This window comes from Monodon monoceros, unplaced genomic scaffold, assembly GCF_005190385.1.
Source record: "Monodon monoceros isolate NGI ecotype Baffin Bay Population unplaced genomic scaffold, NGI_Narwhal_1 Super_Scaffold_16, whole genome shotgun sequence".
In the NCBI taxonomy this organism is placed as follows: domain Eukaryota; kingdom Metazoa; phylum Chordata; class Mammalia; order Artiodactyla; family Monodontidae; genus Monodon; species Monodon monoceros.
Genome location: NW_021703772.1, coordinates 19,124,222 through 19,139,484, shown reverse-complemented (window position 1 = coordinate 19,139,484; position 15,263 = coordinate 19,124,222). Strand labels below are relative to the sequence as shown.

Genomic DNA, 15,263 nt, shown 5'->3' with positions numbered 1-15,263 from the left:
CAGAAGCCTGGAGATGCTGAAGTTGTCTCCGGCCAAATGGAAACAGTGGCGCAGCTCCAGTGTGATCACCTGTCCCCCTCTTCTCTCCTTGCAGTATTAACTGAGTCAGCAGGCCCAGATTTGGGTACCCCATTCACCAGTCGCTTACCCCCAGAACTTCAGGTCCTAAAGGACCAACAGGCGCATCGTCTGGCCCCCAAGGGCAATCGATCTCGCATCTTGCGGCAAGCCTATAAGCACATGGCTGAGGAGGCCAAGCAGAAGGTGTGTGGGGCAGAAGGGCATGTATGACATAGCCAGGCTAGTGACTGGGGGAGTTGGAGAAGGAGGGTGACTTTCTAGGGTTGGGAAAGGGCCACGAATAGGATTCATAGTGCTTTATGACAACCAAGTAGTTCTGACTCAGTGTCTCATTTCCCGCAGAAACACCAGAACACAGGACCTGCCCTCGAGCAAGAGGACAGGACCAGCAAGGTGGCTTCTGGCACAGCCTCTCTGCCCAGACTAAAGGCCACTCCTCAGGAACCAAGCCTCTTGACTGGGGTCTTAGGCTCAGAAATGAAGAGCAGCTGGGCTGAGTGGAGGGCTGGAGAAGCTCCCCCTGCACCTTGGTGAGGAGGGTAGAACCAGGGATTTATAGGATGAGGTCGCTTGCAGATCTTTGGCTCCAGTCAAAGCAAATACAGCATGGTCCCTGTCACTCACTACTGCCTAAATGTAGACAGGGCCCTGGGAGTCTTGAGTCCTGGGTGCCTGAACCCTAATTCCAGGTATTGATACTTTCCTGATTCATCAGGAAACGTGGAAACTTTCCTTTCTCTGTGTCTCAGTTGTATTGATTCATTAACTGAAAAGGAAAGAATCATCTCCACGCAAAATTAAAGATTATTTGAGTTGAGACCTACGGGTGAAAACCGCCAAGGTAGCTTTGAGAAGAAGATCCAAAGTGGGAGGGCAGTCAAGGATATGCGTGTAGTGGACCTATCCTGTCCTGGCCAGATCCTAGAAGGAGGTCTCCTCTAGCCAATCCTATATGGCTTATTTTTCATTCCTATCCTGGATGTAGAGGGAGGGACAAGTTCATGAACTCTAAGCCTCACAGGTCTGGAACTCATCTTACTCCCTGCTTCCTCTAGCAGGGAAAACTGGATCACCCAGGATTGTGAGCAAGCATTCCCAGAGCTGAGGCCAGAGGTGGTGGGCCAGCAGAGCCTTGATGCAGTGGACCTAGAAAATGAGGTGAGACCTAGGGGCTCCTCCTGGCCTTGTCCCTGCCATGGGATGTTGGGTCTTGGTAGATGTTTTCTAGAACAGTGATTCCCAACCCTCCAATGAATAGCTCCCTTTGTGTTAAAAATTGCTTTCATATTATTTATAGATTTTAATTGCATAGTATCTGAACATTTAATTATCAAAAATTGGAGTACATAAGTAAAAAGGAAAGTCCCTCTTGAGCCTTATTTCAGTCCCGGAGGTGTCTGTCTCCTTCCTTTTTGTGCTTTTACATATATTTATATATATGTCCACATAGAATATATAGTTTGGCTGTTTTTACATTACTGAGTTCATACCATATGTATCATTTTGCCTCATGCATCTCTTACATGATCTGTTCTAGAGATCTTTCTACATCTACTTCAATCTTTTGTTTTTTTAAGGTTTTAACTTTTTATTTTGAAAACATTTCAAACTTAAAGAATAATTGTGAAAATAGAACCAAGAATTCTTATATACCCTTTCACCCAGATTCACCAATTGTTAAAATTCTGCCACATTTGCTTTATGGTTCTCTTTCTCTATATGTGGACACATCATCTTTCTGAATCATTTTAGGGTAAGTGCAGACATGCCCCTTTACTGCCAAATATACTTTAGTGCGTATTTGCTAGGATCAAGGTGATGCACTTGCACCACCTCAGTGCAATTATAGAAGTCAGGAATTTGACACTGATATGATTCTGTTACTTAATCTACAGTCCATATTTAGATTTTGCCAATTGCTCTGGTAATGTTCTTTATAGCAAAAACATGTGTTTCCCCCGGTCCACAATCCAATCCAGTGTTAAGCATTGCATTTAGTTGTTATGCTTCATTAGTCTCCTTTAATCTGAAACCATTCCTACTCTTTCTTTGTCTTTCATGCTTGATAGTTTTTAGGTGCACAGGTCAGTTATTTTGTAGAATGTTCCTCAAATTGATACTTTTGCGTAATTAGATTCGAGTCATGCATTTTTGGTGGGCACACTACATAAGTGATGCATTGTCAGTACTACAGTCTTTTTAACAACTTCTTAGTATGTCCTAATGTGTATGTGCCATGGTTGATTATTCCCTTACTGACTGGCTCTATGATGTTTCCAATTTTTTGTATTATAAACCACGCAGTGGGTATCTTTCTAGGTGTCTCTTTATGCACACCTGCCAGTGTTCTCCAAGAGACTTTTCAAGACCCCTCATTTACTGCCAACTCTACCTTTTTAAACGGGTGGCTGAAAAAAATACATCTGTGCCAAAGGAGTCACTGGCCTTTTGCAGTTACTTCATGATTCCCCAGGTTGGGAGCTACTACCCTTGAACCTGACACACTCCTCCTGACCTCCTTCACTCCCTGATGCCTCAGGAGCCAGACAACGATGATGCTGAGTGGCGGCACCTGCTAGAGACCACTGAGCCTGTGCCCGTCCAACTGAAGGCCCCTCTCGCCCTGCTGTGCAATCCCGACTTCTGCCAGCGCATCCAGAGTCAGCTGCATGAGGCTGGAGGGCAGGTAATCAGCAGAAGCATACCATGGATGAAACTGGAGACTGTTTTCACAGATGAGGCATTAAAAAACGTTGATTGACATAAGGAGAAAGAAAGTTTGTCCCTTTCCTATTCTCTTTCACTCCGTCTGTTTAATTCAAGGAGATTTGCCAGCCTCCTTTAGTAATACAGAAAGAGCACACCTTGGGTTTTTCTTTCTGAAGGGAAAAGTATTCCTCTAGAGCAGGGATCAGCAAACTTTCTGGTGGAACTTTTTTAGGCACTGTTGTCCAAGAGGAAAAAATGAAGGATATCATGTAACTACTTCTATAATGAGAGAAAACACATTTCCACAAAATTTTTGACAAAATTAAAAATATCTAACAATTTAAGTGTGTAATATTTTCTAATGCAGGTATACTAATGAGAAGAATGAGATTCTTTTTTAGGGGATAACATCTTGCTTAATTGGTGTTCATAATTAGTATTTTCTCCTACAAAGCCTTTCCTTGTGTCTCTGAAATGGTGACCTTCTTTCCTGGGAACTCACTGAAGTATGTTGCGTGCATCTCTCTCTCTTTTCTTTAAAGTTTTTTTTTTTTAATTTTATTTATTTATTTAGGCTGCGTCAGGTCTTAGTTGTGTCATGTGGGATCTTTCGTTGCGGCCAGCGGGCTTCTCTCTAGCTGTGGCGTGTGGGCTCCAGGGCGCGTGAGCTCTGTAGTTTGCAACACGTGGGCTCTCTCGTTGAGGCGCACGAACTCAGAAGTTGTGGCGCGTGGGCTTAGTTGCCCCGCGGCATGTGGGATCTTTGTTCCCCGACCAGGGATCGCACCCGCATCCCCTGCATTGGAAGGCAGATTCTTTACCACTGGAAAGAAGTCCCTTTTCTTTAAAGTTTTAAAAAATAATTTTTAGTAAATTTACCAAGTTGTGAAATCATCACCATAATTCAGTTTTAGAATATTTTCATCGCCCCAATAAGATGATTCTTAACTATTTACAGTTAATTATCATTCCCACTCTTAGTAACAGGAGACTACTTTCTGTTTATTATATTTGTGTTTTCTGAACATTTCATATAAATATGATCATACAATGTATAGTCTTTGTGTCTGACTCCTTTCTCTTAGCATAAATTTTTTTTTTTTTTTTTTTGCGGTACGCGGGCCTCTCACTGTTGTGGCCTCTCCCATTGCGGGATGCGCAGGCTCAGCGGCCATGGCCATGCGCCCAGTCGCTCCACGGCATGTGGGATCTTCCCAGACTGGGGCATGAGCCCGTGTCCCCTGCATCGGCAGGCAGACTCTCAACCACTGCGCCACCAGGGAAGCCCTTAGCATAATGTTTTTGAGGTTCATTCATGTTGTAGCGTGTATCAATACTTACTTCCTTTTCATTGCTGATTAATATTCTGCTGTACGGATATATCACATTTTGTTTATCCATTCCACTAATTGATTGAAATTTGGATTGTTTCCAGTTTTTGGCTTTTATGAATAATGCTGCTTTGAACATCCATGAGGAAGCCTTTGTGTGGACATATGTTTTCATTTCTCTTGGGTGTATGCATAGGAGTGGAATTGCTGGGGCATATAGTAAATTTATGTTTAAGATTTTAAGAAACTGCTGGACTATTTATTTTCCAAAGTGGCTGCACCATTTTACATTCTCACCAGCAATGTATGAGGGTCCTCATTTCTCCACCTCCTTGCCAACATGTATTACTGTCTGTCTGTCTGAGTGTAGTCATTTTAGAGAGTGTGAAATAGTATCTCATTGCCATTTTAATTCACATTTTGCTAATGACTAATGTGAGCATCTTCTCATGTGCTTATCAGACATTTGTATTAATATTTCTTCTTTGGTGAAATATCTAATCATTTCTTTGGCTCATTTTTAAGTTGGGTTGTTTTCTACTTGAGTTGTAAGAGTTCTCTGTATCTTCTGGATACAAGACCTTTATCAGATGTATGATTTGCAAATATTTTCTCTCAGTCTCTAATATGTCTTTTTATTCTCATAAGAATGTCTTTTGAAGCACAAAGGTTTTAAATTTTGAAGTCCAGTTACCATATTTTTCCTTTGTGGATTATGCTTCTGGTGTTGTATCTGAGAAATCTTTTTTAAACCCAAAGTCTTGAAGATTTTCTCCTATGTTTTTTCTAAAAGCTTTCTAGGGCTTCCCTGGTGGCGCAGTGGTTGAGAGTCCGCCTGCCGATGCAGGGGACGCGGGTTCGTGCCCCGGTCCGGGAAGATCCCACATGCCGCGGAGCGGCTGGGCCTGTGAGCCATGGCCGCTGAGCCTGCGCATCCGGAGCCTGTGCTCCGCAACGGGAGAGGCCACAACAGTGAGAGGCCCACGTAAAAAAAAGCTTTCTAGACTTTTAGCTCTGACATTTAGGTCTCTGACCCATTATGAGTTGATTTTTGTATATATTGTGAGGTAGGGATATAAGTTCATCTTTTCGCATGTGGTTATGTAATCATCCCAGCACCATTTGTTGAAAAGACTCTCCTTTCGCTCTTGAATTACCTTGGCACCCTGCACCTCTCTTTTGGCCCTTATCTGTCCTCCTTGTGTTGGATAATTTTTCAGTGGGGAAAGAGGTTAACAACTCTGCCTCCAGGGTAAAACTTTCTGAGTTAGAATTCCAGCCAAACTACTGTGTGTGATTATTGACTACTTACTTAACCTATCTAGAAGCTTCAGTCTCCTTGTCTATAAAATGGGTAATTGTATTTACTTTACAATCACTAGGGTTATTGTAAAGATTAAGTGAGTAAATAAGTGAACAGATTCAGAACAGTGAGTAGCATATTGTAAAGCACTTGATGTAAACGTTAGTCTTCTTTTGAAGAATAACCTTTTAAAAAATAACCATTTAAAAATATAATACTGTCCTGTATAAAAATAAGTGGTGGGTAGGATCTGGCCTGCAGGTCATATTTTGTAAACCCCTGACCTAGAGTTGAATAATATTGTTTTGTCTATCTGGAGTTGAGCAACATTGTTTTGTGCCCATTGTTTCTAATTTTCAGAAATGTGTGTGTGTGGTTTCATTTTGTTTTAAGGTGAAGGGCTGGAGAAGGGAGGGAGCAGATAGGAATGTCACTGGGTCTGTCACTGACTGAGGGGAGGTGTTCCCCCCTCCCCCCGGTTTGGTCACCTCTAAGTCAGGTGACCTGGCCATCTATATTCCCCTTTCCTGGTACACTTTCCCTGTTTCTCTGTTCTCCTTTTCTGGGTTTTAGATTCCCAAAGAAAGGAATGAGAACATTTGGTCTGCTTTGTCAACATCTTGGGGACACTTGGTATCTGTGACTCTCCTTCCTTTACCTCTCATAATATCGATTACTGTCTCTTTCCCTTGTGTCACCCAGATCCTGAAAGGCGTGCTGGAGGGCGCTTCCCATATCCTTCCTGTGCTCCGGGTCCTGAGCAGTCTTCTGTCCAGCTGCGGTGGTGACTCTGTTTCCTTGTACTCCTTCTGCCGTGGGGCAGGCCTCCCCCGGCTGCTGCTCAGCCTCCTCCGACACAGCCAGGAGAGCAGCAGTATCCAGCAGGTAAGCTCTGCGCCAGGAGCCTCTCAAGACTTAGCAGAATTTCCTCTCTTTGGATTTCTTTTCTTTGAATTGCCATCTCTATTTGGCCCAACTGCCTTTTCTTTTCTTCTCCTCCTCTCTAGTTAGTAGATCATGAATTGCAAATTCTCATGCCTTCCGAGGCCAGGCAGATAATGTCATCAGTGAAGTAGACTGTGTGTGACTATATGAATCAGTGGGAATGTGAGAAACTGAGGTCTCGTGCTCAGTCGGAACAGGGCATCCTCTCCTCAGCGCCAGCTCACTGTTGTTAGGGGGGAATATGGGCTCAGTGGTGCCAGATCCTGCAGTTTTCCAAGAAAAGCTAGAAATCCAGATTTTTATGTGCAATTTCCCAATATTTAAAGCACTGTGTTTTTGTTTGTTTGTTTGTTTTTGCGGTACGCGGGCCTCTCACTGTTGTGGCCTCTCCCGTTGCGGAGCACAGGCTCCGGACACGCAGGCTCAGCGGCCATGGCTCACGGGCCCAGCCGCTCCGTGGCATGTGGGATCTTCCCGGACCGGGGCACGAACCCGTGTCCCCTGCATCGGCAGGCAGACTCTCAACCACTGCGCCACCAGGGAAGCCCAGAGCACTGTGTTTTGAAAGGTAAAATCCTAGGCTTTACAGGCCTGATTTTATAGAGCAGGGTACTGAAATTCAGAGATTAACTAACTCACACACAGGCACTGCCTTGTCAGTGGTCATGGAGATGATAAGCGGGAGAGCTAGGAGTGAGTCTCAGTGTCCACGTCCCTGTGCTGTGTCCCGACGCAGCTGAGCTGGAAGGCCGGAATGCAGAAATGTTTGACGTGGCCAAGGCTTGGCGGCCGGAAGCTGCACTCTGCTGATGAGCGTTAGTCTTGAGAGTTTTTAAGGAATTTAGAAAAGAATTTGAGCTATTTTGAAAAATAGAACCTCCTAAACTCCAAAATGCTGTTCAGGCCCAAACAAGACACATTTTCTGGCTGTTTACAGCCCGTCGGCCGCCACTTTGTTACCTCTGGATCTCCTCTCTCTGTCCAAACACTCTCTTCCCTCTGTCCCTTTCTGTTTGCTCAGGCTGACTGGGTATCTGACACACTTTTCCCTTAGTCTTTGTTTCCATCCCCTACATTGCCCTAACTCTCTGTCCTCTTCCCTGGCAGCAACGTTGGTATGGGACCTTCTTACGGGACCTGATGGCTGTGATTCAGGCCTACTTTGCCTGCACCTTCAATCTGGAGAGGAGCCAGACAGGTGACAGGTGGGATGAGAGGCATTTTGCTCTGTTGGCCAGTTTGGCTTCAGTTTCTACCCCCATTTCTTCCCATCCCCATTAGGAAGAGGCTAAGTAAGGAGAAGCCATGATTTGTGCCAGGTTTAGGGGTCAGCTGAGTGACCTCTTAGAGTCCACCTAGTCCTCTTAAGGACCCCGAGACACCTCCAGGTTTGCGCACGGAATTTCAGGTTCTCAGCATTAGCAGTCACACTAAATGGAAGGCTCAGGGTGTGAATAAGCTAGAGAAAATGACAAAGAGGTCTGGAGGTGTGTGCGTGCAACTGTGTGTGTGTGAGGGGAGAGAAGAGAGAGCACTCTGATGTGTTCCTTTGCAGAGATTCTCCTACCTACCCTGAAAGGACCCATTCACAACATGTGGGCTTTTAGTAGAGAGATGAGAAGAAACCACGGACTCATTTTTTCCTAGCCTACAGGTATTTCAGGAAGCTGCCGACCTCTTTCTGGAGCTCTTGGGGAAACTACTGGCCCAACCAGATGACTCCGAGCAGACTTTGCGGAGGGACAGCCTTATGGTAATCTGCTCCCCCTTCCAGATTTCTGTCTGTGGTTTTCCTTGTGTTTCTCCCATCCTCTTTCTTATGGCTCTGTAGGGTTAGATCGAGGTAATACAACAAATGTTTGTTGAATGCCAGCTATGTGTCATATGCCATCTGAGTAAGAGAAAGTCCCCATCTTCAAGGGATCAGGGCTAGTCTAATAGGAGAGATGTGATCAAGGACAACAGTGTGAAAAGTACATTAGAACTTCATGTAAAATGTAGAAGCACCACTGAAGAAGACTAACGCTACTTGGAGGGTCATAGAAGAAATCTTTTTTTTTTTTTTGGACCCGCCACGCATTATGTGGGATCTTAGTTCCCTGACCAGGGATTGAACCCGCGCCCCCTGCAGTGGAAGCACGGAGTCTTAACCACTGGACCACCAGGGAAGTCCCTAAGAGTCATAGAAGAAATCTTGAAGGAGGAAATCATCTCTGCTAGGATTTGAAGAATGAACAGAAGTTTGCCAGGTGGATGAGGCAGGAAAGTAGGGAGGACATTCCGGGTAGAAAGAGCAACCTATATTAAAGCCCAGAGGCATTAAGCAGTGTGGCCTACTTTAGGGAACCACAAATAGAAGTATTTCTTCTTGAATAGACTTACAGATCAGCTAGTATTCCCAACCTTGTTTGTCCTATAGACTAGTAACCTATGTGGGTTCTCTCTCCTGGACTCTGGAGGTGAGGGATGGGAAGGGAGGCTTGAAAGAGAAAATAGTTGAGTTCTGACTGATCTCAGAGGAGACAGAGAGGAACATGTTCAAGGAGGGAAACAATTGCCTGGTCGTTGTTCAGACTGGAAACTGGGAGCACAGATTTGGGCTACATTCCCACTTCCAGCTAGCAGCTAGCAGCCCATTCAGTCTCTTCTTTTTTTTTTAGAAAAAAAAAAAAATTTATTTATTTCTGGCTGCATTGGGTCTTCATTGCTGCGCACGGGCTTTCTCTAGTGGCAGTGAGCGGGGGCTACTCTTCGCTGCGGTACGCGGGCTTCTCATTGCAGTGGCTTCTCTTGTTGTGGAGCACGGGCTCTAGAGCACAGGCTCAGTAGTTGTGGTGCTTGGGCTTAGTTGCTCCCCAGCACGTGGGATCTTCCCGGACCAGGGCTCAAACCCGTGTCCCCTGCATTGGCAGGCAGATTCTTAACCACTGCGCCACCAGGGAAGCCCAGTCTCTTCTCTTCTGAGAGCCCATTTTAACATCCCTCACCCTTTCTGGTAAGGAAGCTTTTAACATCTAATGTACATTTTGGCCAGTAGTGACTCACATTATTGGTCAGCACTTCTCATATGTCACTGTGCACTGAGTAGCATGGGGAGTTTGGAATAAATTCCCCACCTCTCGAAATTCTGAATCAATAAGACTGGGTTGGGAAGGACCCATGAATCCCCAGGAATTCTTATACTCAGGGTCCACAGATAATACTTTGAGAAACATCATCTAGGGAGCAGCTGATCAGAATAAAAGGATTGACACCTAAAATTCCTGTCCTTGAAATGTGAAGGCAGATGTATTGCACTTTCTGTGTGAGGAATCCTTAAGAGTCCATCAGCTGGTCCCCCTGGGTTTCTCTCCTCCTTTCTCAGGTTCTCTGGGCACTCCTGCTCCTTATGCTAAGTCCAGTCAGTTTTCTGATGTGCCTGCTGTTAACCCTGCCTTGTCTCCCTTAGTGCTTTACTGTTCTGTGTGAAGCCATGGATGGGAACAGCTGGACCATCTCCAGAGCTTTCTACTCCAGCCTGATGACCACACAGCGGGCTGTGTTGGATGGGCTCCTTCATGGCTTGACAGTTCCACAGCTCCCTTTCCACAGCCCCCCAGGTAACTGGAATGGGAAGGTAAGGTTCTCTCAACCTACTTGTTGAGTAGGTCCAGCTCTGCTCTTTCTCCTGCCATTACCTAGAATAGGCCTGGCATTTAGTGAGTGTTAAATAACTACGAACTGAGAGAAAGAATGGGGAATCTTAAACAACCAACGCCTTCCTGCGTTCTTTGCCTTTCTCGCAGGAGCCCCCGAGGTGAGCCAGCCGCTTCGGGAGCAGAGTGAGGATCTGCCTGGAGCCCTCTCCTCGGCACTGGCAGCCTTATGCACTGCTCCTGTGGGGCTACCTGGCTTCTGGGAAGCCAAGGAGCAGGTCTGAGCTACAATTTTTTTGTTCCTGTCCTCCCTGTTGCCAGAGTAGGGGAGGCTGGCCCAGCTTTTCAGAAAGGCAGAAAAACAAGCTTTTATGCCTCCCCTTACTCAGTACTTCCAGAAACAGATGCTCCCACTAGGTTTGAGCCACTTGTAGAACATGATGTAGCCAAAATCCCAGAGCGCTTGGCCAGCTGATTAGAGAGCTCAGTGACAAACTGCCCGTGTGGTGGGGTAGCTGATCTGAAGCCACCAGTGATGCTTCCTCAAGGGTTCCAGATTCAAATTTCCTGCTCCCTTTTGGCTAGCAACACTTTCCTCTGTACCTGCCTGCAGTGGGACTTACCTAGGCCTTGCCTTTTGGTTCTCCACTGGCCATGAAGACTGGCAATGGAATGGGGGCTGAGGTTCCTGGTGAATCTGGGGAAGAGTGGCTAGCAGGGGGTTGAGAGTCCTGATTAGTTGGAGATATGAGAGGAATGGGATTGGAATAATGGGAATGGGATTGAGTCTTCAGGTATGTCTCTACAGATCTCTCGGCATTTGGCAAACCAGCTCACTGAAGACAGCAACCAACTGAGGTCATGCCTCATCTCTGGCCTGCAGCATCCCATCCTGTGCCTACACCTTCTCAAGGTACTGCCTGCCCATTAACTCTTGGCCTTTCAGACTTCTTTTTCACCCCAAGGACGAAGAGAGAGAGAGAGAGACACTGAGAGAAATGAGAGACTCCCCCCTTGGAGGACCCCTTTCTGCTTTTAAAATTGTTCAGCTGAGATGACCGTACTGTCAGCCAGTCCTCAGCAGAACCGAGAAGTGTCCACATCTCACAGTCTTTCAGCAAGAGGCACAAGTGGCCTGAATTTCTCTAATATCCCTAGTTGTGGATACTAGATCTGTCGAGAGGCTAGCCTGCTTTCAGCTGAGCCTTTCAATCTAGGAGCCCAGGGGCTTCTCTGCCTCCCTGACAGACTCCTTCCCACTCCCTTTAGGTTCTCTACTCCTGCTGCCACGTCAGTGAGCCCCTGTGCCGTCTTCTAGGGCAAGAACCCCTGGCCTTGGAGTCACTGTGGAAGTTGGTCCAGGGCAAGGTAGGCCAGCAGCACGAGTGGGCATCTCTTGGGGGCCCCACCATCTCAATCAGAGGAGCCTCTGGTATCTCGGGTTTCCTTTGTAGGTAAAGGTAGTGGATTGGGAAGAGTCTGCTGAAGTGACACTGTACCTCCTCTCCCTTCTTGTCCCTCACCTCCAAGATCTGCCTTCTGGGTGAGTCATAAAGCAGGGTCTCTCCACTGAAATCTTCCACCCACATAGCTCACCCAGACATGGATTGTGGGGAGTGACACCCTACAGCCTATCCTTAGGAGGGATTGGGACAGAGGGTGTGAGGGTTTCTGTACAAAAGAGACCTAGATTCCCACCGACTTTGTGCCTTGGAGGTGGACATGCAGCCTAGGTGGAGAGTGCCATCCAAGGGAGAGGGCAGGCCACGCAGCAGCCTTGATGCATCTCTTTATTCCAGAATGGAGAAGCTAGGCAGTGAGGTTGCTACTGTCTTTACCCATTCACACGTCGTCTCTCTTGTGGTGAGTTTTCAACCTTCATCTTCCTCCACTTTTCACCCTATCATCCCACCCTTCTGCAAGCAGGAGAGTCATTTCCTAATTTGCAGCTGTTTGTGAGGCATTCTTCTGGACCAGGACAGAGAAATAAATCCTCTCTGCCTGTCCCGAGTACCATTCAGATGCGGACATTCCTCCACCTTGTCTAACTCTCCACAGAGCGCGGCAGCCTGTCTGTTGGGACAGCTTGGTCAGCAAGGGGTGACTTTTGACCTCCAGCCTGTGGAGTGGATTGCAGCTGCCACACATGCCCTGTCCGCCCCTGCGGAGGTGAGCTCTACCAGGGAATGCAGACACGCATTTTCTTGGAGTCAAATAAGATCTGCGTTCAGGGAGAAAGACTGAAATGCCAGCAAGCCTAGAGGAAACTAAGGAGTGCGAGAGAATCAGGGCGTCTTTCCTGTCCTATCTTTCTGCCCTCGGATAATAGATCCCTCTGAGTCCAGACGGTGGAGGGGGAGGCAGCGTGTTTCTCTCTCTCTCTCTCTCAGTGAGCTTTCTTAAAGGAAAACCTGCCCATTTGTTCAACCGGTAATTATTTCACACATAAATATAATAGTGAGTACCAGGCACTATTCTCGGCTTCGAGAATACAGTAGTGAAAGGAGAGACACAAAAATCTCGCCCATGTGGAGCTTGTGTAAGTCCTCAGTGGCTTCCCACGGTTTCTGGGTTAATGTCTAAATTGGTTAGCAGGCTACTCAAAGCTCATCTGTTCCCTCTGGGCTTTCTAATCCTGCTCCACCAAAGAATTAACATTTCCAAAGTTCACTGTGGTCTCTCACGACCTGCCTTTATGGAAGCTTTGACCTCTCCCTTCCTCATCTCCCTTTTATTTTATTTTTTTTTAATTTTATTTATTTAACATCTTTATTGGAGTATAATTGCTTTACAATGGTGTGTTAGTTTCTGCTTTATAACAAAGTGAATCAGTTGTACACATATACATATGTCCCCATATTTCTTCCCTCTTGCATCTCCCTCCCTCCCCCTCATCGCCCTTTTAAACTTTTAATCCCATCAGTTTCCTACCTCCAGGAGGCAGAGTTAGCGCTCTCAGCTGTGTCCCGTTCCCTCTCCACAGCCCTCGCTCACAGCCTCTCGTGTAGCAAAAGCATCTTCCTAAACCCTAATGGTTTGTCTGCCTGCTCACCCTACTGACTGTGTGTCTTTAGGACAGAGTTAGTCATTGAACGAATAGGCAGGAGCCAAGACTCCTAAGTCCAAAAGAGCTCTCCCCACTACACCAGGCTGAAGAAGAACTCCTTCTGCCTGACTTGGAGTTGGGAGCACAGGCCTGTGTGGTCACCTCACCCCTCTCAGATCTGCTCTCTTCCCACCTCTCTCCGACAGGTCCGGCTGACTCCACCGGGTGGCTGTGGATTCTATGATGGCCTCCTCATGCTTCTGCTGCAGCTGCTCACCCAGGTACAGCTGCATCCTAGGACGGATGGGAAGTAAGGAGAGCTGCTTTGGGGAGCCACTGGCCAATAGGAAGGAAGAAGCAACACAGTCACCTCTCCTCTCACACCGCCTGTGATGGCCTTAAATTGGACCCATCTGCTGTCAGTACGGACCCTTTAAGGGGAACCATTCAGCTACATCCCTTGGGATTCAGTGGGAAGAAAGTTGTAATTCCCTGGTTTCCAGTAGACATACACATGGGTTGAGAGGTCAGGAGTTAAGATGTGATAAGCGAGGGAACTGGGACAACAGGGAAATCCTAGGTGGGAAAACAGAAGGAATTATTTCTGGGACTCCTCTTCCTCGTAGGTCAGGGACAGGAGTGAAAAAAGGCGTTTTGACTCCTGTCTTGGACCTCCTCGTTTACCCTCATTCAATTTTGTCTCTAGCAGGGGAAGGGTAATCCAATAAGCGTCGTGGCTAGCTCAGAAATGTGGACCGTTCTGTGGCACCGCTTCTCCATGGTGCTGAGGCTCCCTGAGGAGGCATCTGTACAGGAAGAGGAGCTGTCACTGTCCAGTCCACAAAGCCCAGAGCCAGACTGGACGCTGATCTCACCCCAAGGTATCTTTCCAACAGCACGGCCCCTTTTGCTGGGCCAGTGTGTTGATTCCTCTTCAAGAGGAAACAGCCTAGAACTGGGTTAGCCCATGGAGGTGGCTACTGCTGCTGCCGCCTGGGGAGAGGGTGGCAGAGTCTGTGCTGGAGCTGCTCAAGGACAGGGAAGGGACTGAACAGGGGGTAGCCCTGAGAGCCTTGGGGACGCAGGGGCATCCTGACCTCTTGCCTGCTCCACTGGGTCTCCATTCTTGGTGTTTCCAGGCATGGCAGCCCTGCTGAGCCTGGCCATGGCCACCTTTACCCAGGAACCCCAGTTATGCCTGAGCTACCTGTCTCAGCGTGGAAGTATCCTCATGTCCACCCTGAAGCATCTGCTTTCGCCCAGCTTCCTGCATCACCTGACCCAGGCGTGAGTTGGAGCTAGAGGAGGGAGACCAGAAAATTCAATGTTGGCTATTGGGGGTAGGAGGAGGGGAAGGCAGGAGAGAAAGAGCTGACAGCTTGAGCTATGAGGCAAGAAATGGGATTACTGAGGTTGGGGAAGGAGAGCTGGACTAGGGAATTTGAGAAGAGTCGGGGGAAGAAAGCTAAAGGTTGGGTGCACCAGACTGAGTATATCCTTCCACTCTCCCCTCCTTAGGCCCCGGGGGCCTGAGTTTCTCCCTGTTGTGGTGCTCTCTGTCTGCCAGCTCCTCTGCTTCCCCTTCGCCCTGGATGTGGACGCTGACCTCCTTGAAGGTGTCTTGGCTGACCTCACAGACTCAGAAGTCACAGCCCACCTGCTGCAGGTACTGGGGAAGCTACCCAGGCAGGAAGGTGGGAGAGGAAGGTGGCCCAACCCTGTGTACTCAAATTCACTTCCCGACAGCTCCGGGGCTCTCGCAGGCCCCTGTAGGAGTGCAGCACCTGGTTTGGTCTAAGAGTTGAGTGGAGAAAGCATTCGGGCCTGAACAGAGGCATGTGGTTGGAGCTGGGCTGGTGCCTCTTCTCTCCATCAGTCCGATATCTGGATTCACTTGGAACCCAGTGGGATGGATATCTTAGTCTAGGCCCTGGAGACTCAGCTCCTCAGCTGGGAATCACTTCCTTGGAAATTGTTGGCATTAAGCAGTGAGCGGGTCTCTGAAGCAGAGAGACTAAGTCCTTGCGGAGCAAGGCATGGACTTGGGAAGGACCTGTTCTCCTGGGCTCCACGTTGTGTCTCACGTGCGGTGCTGTGGCTCAGGTCTTCCGGCTGTCTGTGGTATTCTCACCAGAGTTTGGCTTTTCTCTCTCCCAGATTGTGGGCTCCGTCTCAGTATCTTGCTGCAGTGTATTCTCCCTCTCCCTGAGCTC

The 15,263-nt window shown here is 47.6% G+C and overlaps 1 protein-coding gene across 5 annotated transcripts in view; it reads left to right on the top strand.

Moving 5' to 3' along the window:
* STK36 (serine/threonine kinase 36) overlaps positions 1-15,263 on the top strand; it is a 28,266-nt gene that overhangs the window by 9,330 nt on the left and 3,673 nt on the right. For 4 of the 5 annotated variants that reach the window (XR_003793987.1, XM_029225649.1, XM_029225651.1 and 1 more), the window contains 18 exons: positions 95-264; positions 424-611; positions 1,137-1,239; positions 2,621-2,767; positions 6,127-6,309; positions 7,477-7,574; positions 8,017-8,122; positions 9,818-9,968; positions 10,155-10,282; positions 10,813-10,917; positions 11,274-11,372; positions 11,459-11,547; positions 11,804-11,867; positions 12,063-12,173; positions 13,257-13,331; positions 13,757-13,931; positions 14,190-14,337; positions 14,569-14,716. Coding sequence is in view for 4 of the 5 variants with exons in the window: in XM_029225649.1 (XP_029081482.1) it covers positions 95-264; positions 424-611; positions 1,137-1,239; positions 2,621-2,767; positions 6,127-6,309; positions 7,477-7,574; positions 8,017-8,122; positions 9,818-9,968; positions 10,155-10,282; positions 10,813-10,917; positions 11,274-11,372; positions 11,459-11,547; positions 11,804-11,867; positions 12,063-12,173; positions 13,257-13,331; positions 13,757-13,931; positions 14,190-14,337; positions 14,569-14,716 (2,288 nt within the window). In the remaining variant the exon portion in view is untranslated. The remainder of the gene's footprint in view (positions 1-94; positions 265-423; positions 612-1,136; positions 1,240-2,620; positions 2,768-6,126; positions 6,310-7,476; positions 7,575-8,016; positions 8,123-9,817; positions 9,969-10,154; positions 10,283-10,812; positions 10,918-11,273; positions 11,373-11,458; positions 11,548-11,803; positions 11,868-12,062; positions 12,174-13,256; positions 13,332-13,756; positions 13,932-14,189; positions 14,338-14,568; positions 14,717-15,263) is intronic. The other variant, XM_029225650.1, reaches the window with a different exon arrangement.